This window comes from Carcharhinus amblyrhynchos, chromosome 2, assembly GCF_965287045.1.
Source record: "Carcharhinus amblyrhynchos chromosome 2, sCarAmb.v2.hapA, whole genome shotgun sequence".
NCBI classification, from domain to species: Eukaryota; Metazoa; Chordata; class Chondrichthyes; order Carcharhiniformes; family Carcharhinidae; genus Carcharhinus; species Carcharhinus amblyrhynchos.
In genome coordinates this window covers 41985000-42004821 of record NC_137325.1, presented here as the reverse complement: position 1 = coordinate 42004821, position 19822 = coordinate 41985000, and the positions used below count along the sequence as shown (strand labels likewise).

The 19822-nt window shown below is 43.1% G+C and overlaps 1 protein-coding gene across 1 annotated transcript in view; it reads right to left on the bottom strand.

Annotated features, from left to right (window-relative positions):
• Nucleotides 1-163: 163 nt before the first annotated feature.
• The window catches only part of myo10 (myosin X), a 351157-nt gene continuing 331498 nt past the window's right edge, over nucleotides 164-19822 (bottom strand). Inside the window, exons 35-41 of the mRNA XM_080204973.1 lie at nucleotides 18426-18723; nucleotides 16329-16533; nucleotides 13784-13920; nucleotides 10182-10299; nucleotides 6132-6587; nucleotides 5633-5824; nucleotides 164-1192 (exon numbers count right to left, since the gene is read on the bottom strand). Of these exons, the coding sequence (XP_080061099.1) occupies nucleotides 1082-1192; nucleotides 5633-5824; nucleotides 6132-6587; nucleotides 10182-10299; nucleotides 13784-13920; nucleotides 16329-16533; nucleotides 18426-18723 (1517 nt within the window). The 3' untranslated portion in view covers nucleotides 164-1081. The remainder of the gene's footprint in view (nucleotides 1193-5632; nucleotides 5825-6131; nucleotides 6588-10181; nucleotides 10300-13783; nucleotides 13921-16328; nucleotides 16534-18425; nucleotides 18724-19822) is intronic.

Sequence of the window (19822 nt, the reverse complement as noted above, 5' to 3'; positions counted from 1 at the left end):
TGAAGTATCTTGGGATGTTTACTGAGGTTAAAGGTTAGATGAATTCAACTTGTTGCTCCTTTGTAACAGACCCTTTATAGATCATTGCTGAACATAAAAGACAAACATTTCCTCTATTTGCCCTTTATGTAGTATATTATCTCTTTAATTTTAACATATACACTTGTTTGCAACTGTACAAATATTTTATTTAGGTTAGCTACAATATCTGAGAACATCTGATTGAAACTGAAGACTGAGCGAGTTTTTACATATGTGACAAACTGCAGCACGAATGTAGTCCAAAATTCATACGTATCCAATTAAATGTCATAAAATTTGAACTGGTTCAAGAACAAATGCTTAATTAAAAGTAATAGTCCAGATTGAAGTACTAACTAAATTTGTTACTAAGAAAAATGTAGACATACACCGGATATAACATTGCACCTTAAATTTCTCTTAGTAAAATAATGCTGTGAAATACAGACTAACAATGGGAAGTGTCACTGTAATCTTCGAGGAAGGCTGCCAGCAGCATTCCAATTATACACACCCATTGTTCTCAGGACAAGGTATTATTTTAGTGCACAATAATAGCTAACAATTTTAGCTAGAAGTTGCTCTATATGTCACCTTTATTCCTCAGGCAAATTGCCTAAAGGACCAATATAAGATGCAGAGGCGCTCTTAGCCACTTAACACTCAAGCAGTTTAATATTTAAAGCTGCTTTCCCTCCAACCCCATTTTCTTCATTCCAGGACTCATAGTTTAATGCAGCCCTTTAATAGCAAGGTGAGTTTTTACTGTAAGGCACTTAAAGATAGTAGTGCACGTTAAGGCATAAAGTATTAGCACGGCTGTAAGGCGTAGAGGCCTGAGAAATTATGACAAAAAATATAATACTCCTGGAATTGAACGTCTTTGTTGAATGTTTCATATAGTAGCAGAATGAATGCTTGTTGGTCAAACGGAATTTGCTGTTCTACTCCACTATATGGCTTGTATCGAGTTCTTTCAGTGATAAAGTTTGTGATTGAAGATCGAAGGAATATGAGTAGGAAACAATTCGTTGAAGGAACTTCATTGGTAGAACTGATTTCACCTGCTGCTGCACGGATTGCCCCAGCTGCTTGTTGAACATGACGTACTGTACCGTTTCTTCACAATCATGCTGATATAAGCTTTCATGAGTTTGGCAAGTTCCACTACCTGTGGAATAAAGAACGCAATCAGAAACCATAGATTTAGATTTAAGCATAGATTTAAAACTATTTTCTATACAACTCTCCTACTTCTATAATAATAAATGATATATAATAAAAACATAAATTGCTGAAAAAGAGTTCAATGTATCTCCTATTTTTTGCACACATTAATTAAGAAGATAGTTCTGACTCCTAATTGCACCATTTGTAAGCAACAAAAAACACAGAGCATGTTTAATGTAATGAAATATCCTAGGATGCTGCATAGGAACATTATAAAAGCAAGAATGAACCACACAAGGAGGTATTAGGCCAATACCAACGGTAAATGATCAACATGGTAAATGCCAATAAATGATCAATAGTTTGGTCAGAAGGGTAGGTTTTAAGGGTTGTCTTCGAGGAGGAAAGTAACGTGGAGAGGCAGAGCGGTGGAGGGAGGGGATTCCAAAGCTTCCGGCCTAGGCACAGCCACCAATGGCAGAGCCCTAGGAATGCACAAGTGGGCAGAATGAGAGGAAGGACGTTGGCTGGTGGAGATTTCAGGGATAGAGAAGCGTGAGGCCATGGAGGGATTTGAAACAAAAATGAAAGCTTTCAAATTAAGACTTTGCTTGACTGGGAACCAATGTAGTCAGCAGGTGACAGGGGAATGGGACTTACTGTGAGTTAAGGCATAGGTTGCAGAGGTTTGGAAGGTGAATGTGGGAGACCAGCCAAAAGTGCATTTGAACAGTTGAGTCTAGGGATAACAAAGGTGCGAAAGATGGTTTCACTTCTATCTCAACTCATCTGCTGCTGAAGTCTGGCAATATAACAGGGGTGGAAATAGGCAGCCTCTGCGATGGCACAAATATGAGGTTGGAAGCTCATTTTGGAATTAAATGTGACACCAAGGTTGAGAACAGACTGGCTTAGTCTCAGAGCCAGGGAGAGGGAGGTTGCTGGTAGCTAGAAAATGAAGTATGGATAGGGGAACCAAATCAATGCCTTCAGTCTTCCCAAGATTGAACTGGAGGAAATTTTTACTCATCCAGTACTGAATGTTGGGCAAGCAATTTGATCACAGAATCACACAGTGCCGAAGAGGCCCTTTAGCCCATCGAGTCTGCCCCAACACATGAAAGGCCCTGACCTGCCCACCTAATCCCACTCTTCAGCACTTGGCCCATAGTCTTGAATGTTATGGCCGAGTACTCATTCAGATACTTTTTAAAGGCTTTGAGGCAACCCGTCTTCACCCATCTTCCCAGGCGTGCATTTCAGACTGTCACCGTCCTCTGAGTAAAAAGGTTTTTCCTCAAATCTCCCCTAAACCTCCCACACTTCATTTTTAACTTGTGTCCCCTTGTTACTGGCCCTCAACTAAGGGGAATAGCTGTTCCCTATCCATCCTGTCCATGTCTCCCATAATCTTGAGCACCTCAATTAGGTCGCATCTCAGTCTTCTTCGTCACAGAAAACAACCCAAGCCTATCCATCCTCTTTTTATAACTTAAGCGTTCTATCCCAGGCAACATCCTGGTGAGTTTCCTCTGCACACCCTCCAGTGCGTTCATGTCCTTCCTATAATGTGGCGGCCAGAACAGCACACAATACTCCAGCTGTGGCCTCACCAAAGTTCTACACAACTCCATCATGACCCCTCTGCTTTTGTAATCTATACCCCGATTGATAAAGGTAAGTGTGCCATATGCCTTTTTCACTACTCTATTAACCTGCTTCTCCGCCTTTAGAGATCTATGGATGAACAAGCCAAAGTCCCTTTGGTCTTCAGAACTTCCCAGTGTCAGACTTTTCTCAGTATATTTCCTTGAAAAAATTACTCCTTCCAAAGTGCATCACCTCACACTTTCTAGGGTTAAATTCCATTTGTCACTATTCCGCTCATTTGACCATCTCTTCTATATCTTCCTGTAACCTAAGACACTCGATCTTACTGTTGACCACCTGTCCAATCTTTGTGTCATCAACAAACTTACTGATCATACCCCACCAAGATAGTCATTTATATAAATGATGAACAATAGGGGGTTCAGCACGGTCACTGGCCTCCAGTCACTAAAGCAGCCACCTATCACCATGCTCTGTCTCCTACCGCTAAGCTAATTATGAATCCACCTTATCAGATCACCCTGTATCCCATGTGCACTAGCCTTCTTAATAAGTCTATGTTGGACTTTGTCAAAGGCTTTACTGAAATAAATTACATCAACCGCCCTACCCTCATCCACACACTTGGTTACATGCTCAAAAAATTCAATCAAATTTGTTAGGCATGACCGCTCCCTGACAAAATCATGCTAACAATTGATAAGTTATCAATTATCGAGCCTGTCAGTTCAGTTGGCTGACCAGCTGGTTAGTGATTCCAGCAGCACAGATTGAATTCCCTTACTAGCTGAGGTTACTCACGAATGCTCCACCTCTTAACCTTGCCCCTCAACAGCGGTGTGGTGATCCTCAGGTTAGAATCACCAGCAATTAGCTGTCCCTCTCAAAGGGGACAGAAGCCTATGGTCACCTGGGATTGTGGTGACTTTACCTTTCAATTTACCAACAATGAAGGAGTTGAAAGAGATGGTTCTTTGGCATCAGGCTCAAAAGCCTGGGGGGCTTTTTTTCCTCAAAAAAATTTGAAGTGCCGAATTGGCGGGAAAAATGGTGTAATTCGCGACTCGAATTTCTGATACCCCGTGCAATGCAAAGGTCACAATCGTGAATATTATTAAAAGCTCAGCAGGAGGGGGCCTAGTCACGCTAGTGTTTGACAGTTCCCAGCCTCTGCACATGCGCAGTAGCTCTGAACTGTTAGACTGCCGTTTTGTGGCCAGTTCAATCACTTGCAGTTCTGCCCCTCCAACCCCCCCACAGCCCAATCGTGGGCTCCACAACCCACAAGCATTCCTGGGCCAACCCTGATACCACCACCCCCCCCGCCCCCCCTCCCACGGTAGACACTTTCTGGCAGACCACCTTCCACTCCATCAACCGGCTCTGATCACTGGCCTCCCAGCCCTGACCGATCCTGTCTGCAGAGTGGCAGCGGGAACCCTCCCACCCCACCCGCCCCCAAGGCCCCAACCCCCTGTCACTGCCCGATCTCTGTGGACAGTGGCAAGGTGCCCCCCTGGGCATGGGCACATTACCTCTTGGGCAGTGTCGGGGACACAAGCTGGCACTGCTAGGATTCCCATGCCCACTGGGCACCACCCCCTCTGCAGCCCCATCCCTTTCCGATTGCCCCCTTAACTCCAGCAAGTCTCCCGCTAGGGAAGTTACTCCAAACCCTGCCGGAGTGAAATACCACTGGTGGGATAGGAGATGCTATCGGGCCCGGAGAATTCAATCCCTGGCCTGATAATGGCATTTAAGTTGCATTACAAACAGATTAAAATGACTTACCTGGTCTTCCTGCATGGTCCCGACCACGCCTGCTCTCTGGCGGTGGGAGATACACGTGCATCGAGAGCGTATGTGTAAATCCCATGAATCGATGCACATGCGCGTCTATCATTCTGACCCACCCAACAATTAGCGGGTCGGAATGGGAGAATTGCCCTCCCTAAGCTGTGTGAGGAGCATTTGCTCGATCTGTTTTTCGATGGAGCAGTCAATAAATAGACAGCAAACAACTTGCCATGTAATTACAAATGACAGGCAAGCTCTCAAAACCAGACAGCCAGCTAGCCTCCACCCAGCTTGACAGGCTGTGAAGGCTGACGGGAAAGAAGGATGCTTCATTCTAGAAGCCCATTTCCAATCTATAAATTCAAAATGACTTTTTTAACTAGGCACTCATTGGTATGGTTAGGGAGTCTTTTTTTACAGGGCCTGTAGTGAGGCATGCAAAGAGGGCCTCTAATCCTGTCTGGAATGCTGGCCCCGGAACATGGTGACCTCCTTTGGTCATAATGAGTCAGATCAGCTAAATGCCACATGGGTGGGTAGCCCTGCTGCCAGCTCTCCCAATTCTGACTGTGCCAAAATGGTTCCAGCTGGGTTAAATGTTAAGATAAAGTTATAGGCTGTAATTTTGATCCTGAGCTGTGTAGTAATAAGCTGAGTCTGAAGAATTTGACATACTCTGGAATTCATGTAATGGCAAGGAAAATGTCTCGGGGTGAACAATGGTGTATCAAACTCCAGCATAGTCACCTTGTTCTTCCTCTTTACATCTCCAGGATTGCCTTTGTCCTAGCAGCTTTCAGAACATTAGTGTTCTATGTTTGATTTAGTTTCGTCATTAAGCAGTGCCGCTCGAACCAACAACCCCCCATTTGTGCCACAAAATATTCTGAAAAATACCTCGAATATAGCATGTTCATTTACTTCATTTCCACATGGATGTGTGAAAAACTCAGTTAACTGCTAAAAGGTCCTTAAACAATTTCTACAAATACAGTTGTTAATTTGATTAACTCACATTCCAGGATTTGCTTACCTCTGTCGTTTCAAATAGTAACTCCCTTTCATCCACTATAATTTTATACATGTTTGACTGAGGAGCTCCAAATGACCGGATACTTTCATATGGGAATGTCTCCAGTGGTCTGGCCTCCCTGCGCTTGTACACAGAGACTGATTCAGCACACACTCCCAGCCAGAGTTCTTGTGGGAAACCACCTTCTCTGCACTGCAAAAAAAAGATACATCCATTATTTCAATTCTGAATTGCAGGAAAGAAAGAGTTCATTTTGAGCAAAGTGTGAAAAAAGGTACATAAACAAAGCCAGACTTGTTTCATGCTTTACACTGAATAGAAAATGCACTGGATCTGGAATGTACGGCCAGTAGCAGCCATGCTGATTCTGAGGAGCTTTTTTTACTGAAATGTTGTTTTGCATTCGTTTAGTGTATTTCAACTAAACAACCAACGTCTGCAATCATTATCATATGGATGTTTCATCTCAAAAAACAAAGTGACAATTTTTTGCACTTACCTCCACATCAAATAGAGTTGAGCCATATCCAGGCCAATCTTTGATCAGAGCCATGTATTTGACCATGACCTGTTCTTGGGTCATTCCTTGTATCTTTTTCCACTTATCAATAATACTGGTTCGAGCTGATGAAATCTCTTCCTTAACCCACATGTCAATCATCTGCTCATCCTCAGATTTCATCCTACTAACAGAACCACCTCGGAAACTCCGTCTCAATGTTCCTTCCAAGAAGCTGGATCGCTTTTTGTCATTCCTATCACCAGAATGAGCAAAGGTCCTGGTTGATTGCATGATTCGTGCCTTTAATCTCTCTACAGGGAACACTTCTTCCATTTCTGGTACAGTAAGATGAGAGGTATAATCTCCCTGAAGAAACTGAAGACGCAAGGCAGCAAAATACTGAAGAGTTTCTTCAGGGGCAGGATAGTGACCATGAATAACAGCCTCATGAGCCTAATGGTAGGAATAAACAAAAAATTAAAATGTAAAAAAAATCTGCATATTATAGTGTATATTCTTGCGGATAGAGATGAACATTGTCAGAGAATATAGATAGACTGGAAAATTGGGCGGAGAAATGGCAGACGGAATTTATTCCAGATAAATGCAAAGTGATGCATTTCAGTAGATCAAATGTAGGGAGGAGCTGTACAATAAATGGCAGAACCATCAGGAGTATTAGACACACAGAGGGACCTGGGGGAGCAAGTCCACAGATCCCTAAAGGTGGCAGCACAGGTGGAGAGGGTGGTGAAGGCGGCATATGGCATGCTTGCCGTTATTGGACAGGGCTTAGAGTATAAAAGTTGGCACATGATGTTGCAGCTATATAGAACGTTGGTTAGGCCACTTTTGGAATACTGCATCCAGTTCTGGTCGCCACACTATCAGAAGGACATGGAGGCTTTGGAGAGAATGCAGAAAAGGTTTACCAGGATGTTGCCTGGTATGGAGGGTCTTAGCTATCAGAAGAGATTAGGTAAACTGGGGTTGTTCTCCCTGGAAAGACGGAGGATGAGGGGAGACCTAATAGATGTGTATAAAATTGTGAAGGATACAGATAGGGTGAACAGTGGGAAGCTTTTTCCCAGGTCGGAAGTTCAAGGTTCAACACAGCTGTCAGGGGGATGTATTTCACACAGAGGGTGGTGGGGGCCTGGAATGCGCTGCCAAGCAAGGTGGTTGTGGCGAACACGCTTGGATCATTTCAGACTTATCTAGATAGCCACATGAACAGACTGGGAATAGAGGAATACAACGAATGGTCTAGCTGGGTGCATGAGCGACGCAGGCTTGGAGGGCTGAAGGGCCTGTTCTTTGTTCTATATTAATGGATCAAGACTTAACCTTAAATATTCATATGAAATATTGTAATAATATAATTTCCTTACAGATATTCTTGTAGAGAAACACATTTATAGATGCTGATGTTGAAGAAATTGTTCAACATTTCACCACCTCCTGTGGCATTACTCAGAGCAATCTAGGGTTTGGTGTGCAGTTGTTGTGTTTAATGTGGTCTCACCTCCAGTTAAGGAGCAGAGCACAACATTTAAAAATGAAAACCACCACACTCTGAACAAAGAAGGAACTTGCCTGTTTAATAATACCAAGAATGTGACTGGGAGAAATTTTGGGGAATCTGAGAGAATTTGTCATTGTTGCTCAATTTAAAAAGTGGAATGCTCCTTTACAGCGACACAATTTTTATATATATGATTGACAGGAGGATTGAACATTCATAAATTATGGCACAACATCCCCGTTTGCAAGTTTGACCCAACCTGTAAAGGACTACATTACAGAGAGTATGTGGCAGCCTCAAGCTGCTTCTCATGAATTGGTGTCTATCAGGGCCAGATCAGGACACCACCTGGAGTGACTTACTTAGAATGACCCTATTCATTCCATGAATCTAATATTTGCTACTTACTCAGGGAAACCATTAGGACAACGCAAACTAGCAGAAAGGAAATCTTGAAATGATCAAGCAGCAATCAGATACATACAAAATATGTCAATAAATAGCAGATGTATCTTTCTAAAATTTCTAAACCTGCCCACAAACAGGTGCCCTCTGCCACTGCAGTCACTAAATACAACCATTAGGCTACACAGCCAATGGCAGGGGAAGTGTGCATTCATACAGGTGTAAAAGACGCCTTCAAACTGAGTCAATTCTAGTTCTCTGCAGAGAAATCCATTTAGTCCCATTGCTCTGCTCTATCCTGTTACCTTGCAAATTTTCTTTCTCTCAAAAGCCCATCCAATGTTCATTTGAAATGATTCATTAGGAGGGAATTCTCTCATGCCCCTGCCCTTGCCAACAGGAGGATCTTCCAGTTTCATCAAGGAGTTCTATGTTCAAGCCTAAGCGTACTCCTGGAGATCCATTTCTTTTTCAGGAGCCCCATCTTTTTTCAATGGTGGGACGGTGATGTTGGGAGCCTTTTCAATATGGCAGCTAGATAATATAGCACGGTTCACTCCAACACATCTGCACAAACATCTGGGTGCATAATTAATAAGGTCAGAGCCAGAATATATAGCGTGGTTCCCGCCAGCCTACATAGTGGGAAATACTTCATGTTCCCACCTTGCCACAGTACTTAGTCCCAGATGGGAGAATTCCATCCATTGTCTCTGCTTCCACTGCTCTTGAAGGCAGTGAATTTCGGATTATTACTACCTGATGCGTAAGTAAGTATTTCCTTACATGACCTCTTCATCTCTTGCCTAAAACCTTAAATCTGTGTCTAATGATCCTTGTACCATTAACTCAAAGGAACAGCTTTTCTTTCTTCCAGGCTCTGATGAAGGATCATCCAGACTCGAAAAGTTGGCTCTATTCTCTCTCCATAGATGCTGTCAGATCTGCTGAGATTTTGCAGCATTTTTGGTTTTTGTTTCAGATTTCAGCATCCACAAGTTTTGTGCCTTTATCTTAGTGTTCAACTCACTGCCACTTCGCTTCCAGGATCACCTTCCCTGAAGAAGTACTGCTCTTCTCTCCAACAGAATTTCTATGTCCCTTTTACCGTGGACTCTGACGAAGGATCATTCAGACTTGAAACATTGACTCTTATCTCTCTCCACAGACGGTGTCAGACCTACTGAGATTTTCCAGCATTTTCTGTTTTTGTAACAGCTTTTCTATGCCTACTATCTCTCATGATCCTGTACATGTCCAACAAATCTCTCCTCAATCTCCTTTGCTCAAGGAGAATAATCCCAGCTTCTCCAATCTAACTTTGTAACTAAATACTATCACTCCTGAAACCATTCTGGTAAATCTCCTCTGTACCCTCTAAACAATCGTCACATCCTTCCCAAAAAGTAGTGACCAGAAGTGGACAATATTCTCTAGTTGTGGTCTAACCAGAGTTTTATACAGCTTCAGCATAACTGCTAACGACTGTCTCAATATTTCCTGCCATCTTCAAAGATCTGTGCATGTCTACCACCAGGTGCTTGTCTCTACACTCTTTCTAGAATTGTGCCATTATGTATATCTCATCTCCCCCATCCCTTTGGCCAAAAGGGATCACAGAATCCCTGCAGTGCCAAAAGAGGCCATTCAACTCATTGAGTCTGCACTAATTCTTGACAGAGTATCTCACCCAGCCTCACCGCTCTATCCCCATATTCCAGTCTCATGATGACCCGAAAGAAAAAACTATCCTCATCTCTGACTTAAAAGAGATACTTCTTATTCTTAAACTGTGTTCCCTAGTTCTAGTCTGCCCCATAAGGGGAAATATCCTCCCTGTATCAATGCTGTGCTCTAACCTGTGTTTTGTAATGGATGAAACATGACTTTACTCCCTTGCCCTCTATACTTCTGGATCGAATTCCATTAGGGTTTTGAATTTTTGTTCAAACCTGTTCATGTCAAGTATACCTGGACATGTTTCCACAAATATCCACAATGGTTAAATAGCATTAATATCGTTGCTCATTCTTGGAGTAACATTACATTTTAAGAAGCAAACTTTCAAACAATTTATACTTTTCTGTTAACTTAATGTTTTAGGTTTTCAACCATACCTGCTCAAACATGAAAGCAAATTCCACACTGTCTTTTGGCACATTGTCAGTATCAAGGAAGCAGTAGAGTTTGAAGTAGAATTTCCATGAGTTATCATCTTCTGAAGTGGCAGCAGTCCTGGGTACAAACCAATTATCATATTAGAAACATTTGAAAAAGGAAAAACTGCTGTTTGGAGGAGTTTATGCATTGCACAATTGCAACACTGTCTCAAAGTTAACCAGAGGGATTGCACAACCCAAGTGCTAACCTTCCATGAGTTTGCAGGTCAGTGGGAGATCACCTCATCTGCATTGCTCAGGTGGATGCATATATGACTTAATGTGTATCTCTATCACCCACCTACCTGTATTGCCTACTTGGTGGTCAAAGGCTGCCTAGTACAGAACCATTATGAAGGCCAGTGTTCACCCAGCACACAGGGCTCCTCTGCGTCCCCTATCGGCTCAGGATGAAAACCTCTGGCTTAATGAACTCTCAGCAGCTTGCACTTACGTTGCAGCAAACTACGAGAAACAACAGAAATCCAACACTTCCATTTTACCTTAACAGTTACAGTGGGCCAAAGCTGAAAACCTTGTGGAATTTGGGTTCCATTGTATTCTAGTTGAGCTTGAAATACAGTTATGATACTGAAAGTAAATTAACCTCCTAAATAATAGAACCATAAAAAGATTACAATACTGGAGGCAATTTGGTTTGTTGTGTCTGTGTCAGCGCTCAAAGAGCAATACAGTTAGTTCCACTGGCCTGCCTTTTCTACATAGCCTACAAATCATTTTACTTCAGATAATTATCCAATTCCCTTTTGAAAACCAAGATCAAATCTGCCTCCACTACACTTTCAGGCAGTAAAACAGAAGCAAGATAATGTGAATACAGGGAATCTGAAATAAAAACAGGGAATGCTGGAAATACTTGGCAGCTTTGGTAGCATCACTGGGAAGATAAACAGAGTAAATTTTCATTAATGAGGCAGCAAGGTTCAGTCAGGACTCAACTGACCCATCCATATAAAGGATAAATTATTTTTGCTCTGGAGAGGGGGGATCAGGTCTACTATCTCCTAAGGCTACAATGGAGGACAGCAAATGGCCAGACCAGCAGGCTAGAATATTCACTTCCATTTATTGGGAAAAAACCCTTAAGGGTGCATTCTTATGAAAAAAATCGAAGTGTCTACCAAGCGAGGAAACAGTAGTTTCAGACTATCTTTTGGGCAAATTTGAAAATGCAATCTTTTGACACACTGTCACTTTTTTGGTCAGAAATGAGATTCTCACCAGTAAAGTGGAGGGGAGGGGAGGCCCTGAGCTCGCTGGTGAAGCTAGCTGCAGATTGCTTGAGGTATCATCGCACAAGCGCCCTGATCTTCAGTGAACTTGGAGACCTCTTCCCAGCCCCCACACACCTCCTCTCCCAATTAATCCTCCTCCACAGCCCACACTGCATGCCCCGCTCTTTGCCTCACAGTATACACATGTTGTGTTCACTGCAACGTTTGAAATTATGTCATGCATATCCAATTCCAGGCCTTTATTTTGGATCAAAAAAATAATGGTATTAACACTGATCTCTAGGGAACCAAACTATATTGCACCATAGCATCACAGAATACCTATAGTACAGAAGGACGTCATTTGGCATATCAAGTCTGCACAAAATCTCCAACAGGGCATCCTACCCAGGCTCCCTCCCTGCCCTATCTGCACAACACAATGCATTTACCCCATTAATCTCCCTAATCTACACATCTTGGAATGCTAAGGGGCAATTTAGCATGGCCAATCCACCTAACCTGCACAATTTTGGATTATGGGAGGAAACCCACATAGACACGGTGAGAATGTGCAAACGCCACACAGGCAATTACCCAAGGCTAGAATTAAACCAGAGTTCCTGGAGCTGTGAGGCAGCAGTGCTAATCACCATGTCATCATGCTGTCCCAAAAAACTCATGTATGGTATGCTTTGTCTGTATAGCATGCAAGAGTCAATACTTTTTCACTGTATACTAATGCATGTGACAATAATAAATGAAATCAAGGACCACATCAATTCTGTTACCTGATCAAAAAATTCAAATTTATTTCAAGTACTCTGAACAAATCCCTGCTGGCTTTGCTTAATTAATGACCATTTGTCCATATGACTGTCAATTTTATCTTGTAATATTGCCTCTATCAATTTTCCTGCCACTAAGATTAAACGGATTGGGCTGTAGTTGCTGGATTTATTCTTCCCTTTATTATCCTCCCATGCATCTGATCTCATCAGGGTAACTAACCAACTTCAATTGTGGTCAGCCACCTAATACTTTGTTTTTTTAAAATCAATTTTAGCACATCCAGTATCGCAATACTTTGTCTTTCAATGACTCCAGCAGCATCTTTTTCCTTGGTAAAGGCAGATCAAAAGTACCTTACCATTCTCGTGGGATTGTAATTTAATTGTACCCAACCTAATTCTTTTTTAAAGTTCAATTATGGTTCAAGCCATATTAGATAAAAAAAGGAGGCATTTTGACTGCCACATTTGGGTTAATTTAGGCCACTCAAGAACTAAATTTTAAGACATCTGAAACCAATCTCAAGCCAATGTTATCTATCTCTAAGCAACCTGGAAGTTTCTATGCTGCAACCTGGACTTGTTAAATGTTGGAAAAGCTCATACATTTGAGCAGGTAGGCTTGTTATATCAAAGTTATATCAAGTTATATCAAAAATGCCTCAGTACCTTCCAACCATGGTATATACCACTCCTAACCTCTATCCCCAATGACCACTGAACTTGCCTGCTTTTGGGCAGAAATTGTTTCTGGATAATTCTCTACCTTCTGGCTGACATCTGGGCAGGCAACTGGGTTTTAAAAAACGGCATGGTAGCACAGTGATCAGCACTGCTGCTTCACAGCTCCAGAGAGACCTGGGTTCGGTTCCCAGCTTGGGTCACTGTCTGTGTGGAGTTTTGATGTGGAGATGCCGGCGTTGGACTGGTAAGCACAGTAAGTTGGACGTAAGCACAGTAAGAAGTCTCACAACACCATGTTAAAGGCATATTCTCCTCTTGTCTGTGTGGGTTTCCTCCGGGTGCTCCGGTTTCATCCCACAGTCCAAAGATGTGCAGGTTAGGTTGATTGGCCATGCTAAAAAAAAATTGCCCTTAGTGTCCTGAGATGTGTAGGTTAGACAGATTTGTGGGTAAGTATGCGGGGATATGGGGGTAGGGCCTGGCTGGGATTGCAGTTGGTGCAGACTTGATGGGCTGAATGGCCTTTTTCTGTACTGTAGGGTCTCTATGACTCTTCTATGACTCTTTTCTATGACATACACCAGGATGGTTAAAATCCACCTCCTGCCCTAGTAAATAACGAGACCAAAGAGTTTTCTGGCTTATATAATAGCACTTTCACAATAAAGGCACGACGGACATGTCTACAGCTTTGTAGTGCAGTTATCAGTTGAAACAACACATTGTAGGATTAATAGATTACCACATTCCAACTACAAACTGATTAAAGCTGCTTTCACATTAGACAAAGAAAATCAAAAATAAATTCTAATGTAACAAGAGAATCTGGAGGAAAACAGCTTGCACTTACTTTTCAAATTTTGCCAAAATATCAGCTACAACTGTTCTGTTTTCAATTGCTTTTTCAATAGCACCCTTACGTTCAAAGAGAGCAAACATATTTCTACTGTCCTCCATGGCAAGTCCACGTGTCAACTTCTCAACAACCTGCAATCACAAAAAATAAAGTTTGCTTTCATAGTCTGTTATTTTCTATTTTGCATTTTTAGTTCTTACAATTGCCAAAGATATGGTAAACGTCCTCAACTTCTTCCTCCACGTAGTAAATATGAGCCCACCACGTATTTTGTGGTGGGCTCATATTTACACCGTACATAGAACATAGAACATAGAACATTACAGCGCGGAACAGGCCCTTCGGCCCACAATGTTGCGCCGACCAGTCTTATTTTTAAAAAAAAACAGTCTGCAGGAACTCTTCTACCATAACGAGGGTGGCGTGGTAGCACAGTGGTTAGCACTGCTGTCTCACAGCACCAGGGACAAAGGTTCAATTCCAGGCTTGGATCACTGTTTGTGTGGAGTTTGCACATTCTCTCTGCGTTTCCGTAGGTTTTCTCTGGGTGCACTGGTTTCCTCCCACAGTCTAAAGATGTGCAGGTTAGGTGGACTGGCCATACTAGTGTCAAGGGATTGGCAGGGGAAATACGTGGGGTTACAGGAATAGGGCCTTGATAGGATTGTGGTTGGTGCAGACTAGATGGGCCAAATGGCCTCCTTCTGCACTGTAGGGATTCTATGATAACAGCTAAGGTTCAGACATCATATACACCATTCTACCAGCCTATGTCAAGGTTGTTCATTAATATTCTAAACCTAGGGTGTTAGCGTGGATAGAGGATTGGTTGTCAAATAGGAGGCAGAGAGTGGGGGTTAATGGGTGCTATTCGGATTGGCGGTTGGTGACTAGTGGAGTGCCCCAGGGGTCGTTGCTGGGGCCTCAGCTATTTACCATTTATATAGATGATCTGGAGGAGGGAACCGAGTGTATGGTGTCGAAATTTGCTGATGACACCAAGATTGGTGGAACGGCAAATTGTGCGGAGGGTGTGGAGAGTCTGCAGAAGGATCTAGATAGGCTGGGCGAATGGGCCAGGAAATGGCAAATGGAATTTAATGTTGGCAAGTGCGAGGTGGTCCACTTTGGTAGGAATAATGGTAGGAAGGACTATTACTTACGGGGCGAAAAACTGCAGCAGGCGACGGTGCAGAGGGACCTCGGGGTCCTTGTGCATGAGTTGCAAAAACCCAGCCTGCAGGTGCAGCAGGTGGTCAGGAAGGCAAATGGGATGCTGGCCTTCATAGCGAGGGGGATTGAATATAAAAGTAGGGAGGTCTTGCTGCGGCTGTATAGGGCATTGGTGAGGCCGCAGCTGGAGTACTGTGTGCAGTTTTGGTCGCCGTACTTACGCAAAGATATTTTGGCCTTGGAGGGAGTGCAGAGGAGGTTTACCAAGCTGATACCGGAGTTGAGGGCGTTGAGCTATGAGGAGAGGCTGAATAAACTGCTGCAACTTTATAAGACCCTTGTCAGGCCTCATTTGGAGTACTGTGCGCAGTTCTGGTCGCCTCACTATAGGAAAGACGTAGAAGCTATTGAAAGGGTACAGAGGAGATTTACAAGGATGTTGCCTGGACTGGGAGGCATGCCTTATGAGGTTAGGTTGAGGGAGCTGGGTCTCTTTTCCCTGGAGAGACGAAGGTTGAGAGGCGACCTGATAGAGGTTTATAAAATGTTGAGAGGAATGGATAGGGTGGATTCTCAGAGGCTATTTCCCCGGGTTGAAATGGTTGCTACGAGAGGACACAGATTTAAGGTGCAGGGAGGAAAGTACAGAAGTGATGTTAGGGGTAAGTTTTTCACTCAGAGGGTGGTGAGTGAGTGGAATCGGCTGCCGTCAGTGGTGGTGGAGGCGAACTCGCTGGGGTCTTTTAAAAGACTTCTGGATGAGTATATGGGGTTTTATGGGATTGGGGGTTATAGATAGGTGTTGATGTGATCGGCGCAACTCGTGGGCCGAAGGGCCTGTTTGTGCTGTAGTGTTCTATGTTCTAAACTAGGCTTGTACTCGTTAGAGTTTAGAAGAATGAGGGGAGATCTCATTGAGACGTATAAAATGATGAATGGGATGGATAGGATAGAGGTGGAGAGGCTCTTCTCGCTCAGAAAGGACAGTAGGACTAGGGGGCACAGCCTCAAGATAAAGGGGGGGCGGTTTAGAACGGAGTTGAGGAGGAGCTTCTTCACTCAAAGGGTGGTGAATCTCTGGAATTCTCTGCCCGTTGAAGTGGTGGAGGCTGCCTCGCTAAATATTTTTAAGACGCGGGTTGATGGGTTTTTGATAAGCGAGGGGATTAAGGGTTATGGGGAGAGGGCGGGAATGTGGAACTGAGACACGACAGATCAGCCATGTTCTTATTGAATGGCAGGGCAGGCTCGAAGGGCTAGATGGCCTACTTCTGCTCCTATTTCTTATGTTCTTATTTAAGACTACATTGGACCACAGCATGAAAACAATGAACCTGATAAGGTCTCTTCTGCTGTAAAACCTTACCTCGCCTGCAGTTGTATGAGAATTAATTGTGATTTTACAGGAACCTCCACCATGGCAATAAACTGTAGAGGTCATTTCTTGTCGGTTGATCAAGGCTATTATTTCTTCCCGAGAAGGCACATACTCCCTAGTTTTAGTTTTCTTTAGAGATTCATATATGAATATTGCATATTTCTCCAAATCTCCTGGAAATTGGTCTCGTATCCTAGACACAAAAACAAATTGTAACAGTTGAGTCATCTTGTGCAGGTATCATTATGATAGTTTCTGGAGATGAGTTGTAAACAGATTTACAACTGCAATATGTCTTCTAAGCAGTTCCAATTCAAAACTGTATGAAGAGATATTAAGATATTACTCATATCCTTATGTCTGCAGCTGAAAATTATAAGGCAACCAAACATTGATCCTTGGGTTAAATAACACATGATATAAATGGCAAGGTAGCTGATGTGTTGCAACTTTAGCATGTGGGACCAGATGGTAAACAGTCTGATCTAAGTCTGAGCTTTGGACCTGGAGTCACACCTGTAAAGGAGAAAGTTACCTACATACTTTGTTCCAGGAGGCAGTCACACCTCTTTGGTTAAGTGCTTCAGATTTAGTCCAGGGTTAGGGAGTGAAGGAGATGACTGAGTAAGGCAGGAATAGGGATCAAGAATAAAACAATGAAGGAGCCTCAGCTCTCGAACTTGTCTAATAAGTCCAAACAGGCTGCAAGAACATTGTGGAAGAACAGAATTGCAGGAAGGATGAGCAAACTGACCATTGCAACGTGTTAGGGGGACCATTCAGTTTTGGAGAGTAGCCACAGAAGAATACAGCATATTTAAGGGGAGAGATTTCTACAACCAATAGCCCCAAAGGTACTGCAGCCTGCTCAGTGCTGGGGTTAAGGATATCTCCTTAGGGCTAGAGGAACTGAAAGCAGAAGGGTCAGCAACCCATTGATGTGATGCCAACAACATAGATAGGGTTAAGAAAGCAGTTCAGCTAAGAGAGTATGAGCAACTAGGGAAAAAATTAGAAAGCAGACCAAAGAACAAAGAACAAAATCAGCCCGGGAAACAGTCCCTTCGGCCCAACGAGCCCGCGCCGCCATCTCAACACCACCAGTCCACCTCTCTACTCATGACCCCTATCTAATGTTTTATGGCCATCCAGATTGAGGGAAACTGATTTAGGGGCAATTTATTCCTGCCAATCAGCCTAACAGCACATCTTTGGGGTGTGGGAGGAAACCGGAGCACCCGGAGAAAACCCACACAAGCACGGGGAGAATGCGCAAACTCCCACAGACACCGGCCCAAATCCATGTGTCTGCACAGCAATCAGCGATAGTCACTGAGCTGTCGTCTTGCCCAGTATCTTGTCCAGTTTAGGCACACACTAACGACATGAAGCACTAGGCCAATCCTGAACAACCAAGAGCAGCCCCAGTATGACCCATCACGTGTATGCCCCTCGTTGGACACGAGGTGGACTGACTTAAAATCTGTGAATGAAAGAGAATTGAAAAGAGAATTTGAAAAGAGAAAGATCCAGAAAAGGTCTCATGATTACTACCAGAGTCATGAGCAAATTAGCACAGGATCAATAACATCTGGGAGCTGAGTGCATGGCTCAAAGATTAGTGTGGGAGAAATGGGTTTCAATTCATGGGGTGGCACGGTGGCACAGTGGCGAGCACTGCTGTCTCACAGCACCAGCGACCTGGATTCAATTCCAGCCTTGGGCGCCTGTGCCTGCGTGGATTCCATCCGGGTGCTCGTTTCCTTCCATAGTCTAAAAATGTGCAGGTTAGGCAAATTGGCCATATTGAATTATCCCTTAATGTCCCAAGTTGAGTACATTAGGGGGATTGTCGGGGTAAATCTGTGGGGTTATGGGGATAGGCAATATGTTCTTTTGGAGATTCAGGGCAGACTCGATGGACTGAATGACCTCTTTCTGCACTGTAGGGATTATATTCTATTCTAAGATCAGATCTTACTGAATGGTGAAATATGGCCGAGGGGGTTATATGGCATACTCTGGCTGCTATTTCTTGTATTATGTTCCTATTTTAGGCAACAAAATTGATAAGATGGTTTGTACCTTTTGAGGTGGAATTTGAGGTATCTCAGGATAGTGCGGCTTGGCACAAATGTACAACTCATGCACGTAAGTAATTGCCAACAGCGCAAGTTGCACTCACTCCCAGGCTGAGGCACTTTGTTTGTCTGTTTGATAAGTTGGCAGTAGAGCTCATCCCGTAAAGGTCGCAAATCTTGCCCAGTCAGCAGAATATCTTGTATAATGGGAATTGAATCAGGAGCAGATTCCATTTGGTGCAGAGAGTTGAAGAGCTTGATGGCTTCATCCTGTAGAGTTGTGTATCCTTTTTCTTTCAACACTAGAAAACAAATCAGAAATAGAGCTTTGATTTTGTTGATGCCAGTATAGGTAACAGATGTGGAGACCTTAGCCACAAATATATTTGTAATGGGAAATATACTTGCTCGCTGTTAATTCGATGGAGAAATGTTCTTGGGTCTGAATGCCTTTGTACTGGGGAATCTTGGTGGGGTGGATATTAGAGAATCGAATGAATCAAATACACACTCCTTAAGGGGTCTCCTCAAATTTCTTGATATTAAAATGAATAGATGGAAAATTATGCGTGTTATGTCAATGTGTGGTTGAAGCTTCACATCAACATTAACAATTGGAAAATTAGCCTTTTTAGTGCAATTTGAATTAGCTGCACCTTAAAATTAACTCTAGCGAAGAGAAAATCGGGTTAATGAAGGTAATGCAGTTGAACTTCCAAAAGATGTTTGATAAAGTGTCACATTACATACAGTCTTGTCAGCAAAGTTGAAGTCAATGGGATAAAAGAGAAAATGGCTGCAGGGATCTGAAGTGGGCAGAGTGACAGGGAACAGAAGTGGTGGTGTGAAGTTGTTTCTGGACTGGAATTGGGTATCTAGTGGAGCTCTTCAGGTATTGGGATTACTGCTTTTCTTCATCTAAATTCATGGGTTACATTTGGGTTTCCAGGGCACAATTTCAAAATTTGCAGATAACACAAAAATTGGAAGTGTTGTGAACTGTGAGGAGGAAAGTGATAGATTTCAAGAGGATGTAGACAGGCTGCTGGAACAGCCTGACAGTTGGAGATGGAATTTAAGGGAGAAGTGATACACTTTAGTCAGGAGAACGAGGAGAGGCAATACAAAATAAAGGATACAATTTTAAAGTGGGTGCAGGAGCAGAAGGATTAGGGGCTACACTGTTTTGGAAAGTGTTAGACTAGGTTGAGAAAGCAGTTAATAAGGTTTATGGGATCCGCTGATCTGTAAACAGAGGGACAGGGTATCACAGAAAGGGAGTTACGTTGAGACTTTATAAAACACTGCTTTAGCCTCAACTGGGGTTCAGCATTCTATTCTGGGCACCACACTTTTGAAAGCATCTGAAAGCGTTAGAGAATGGACAAAAAATGTTCGCAA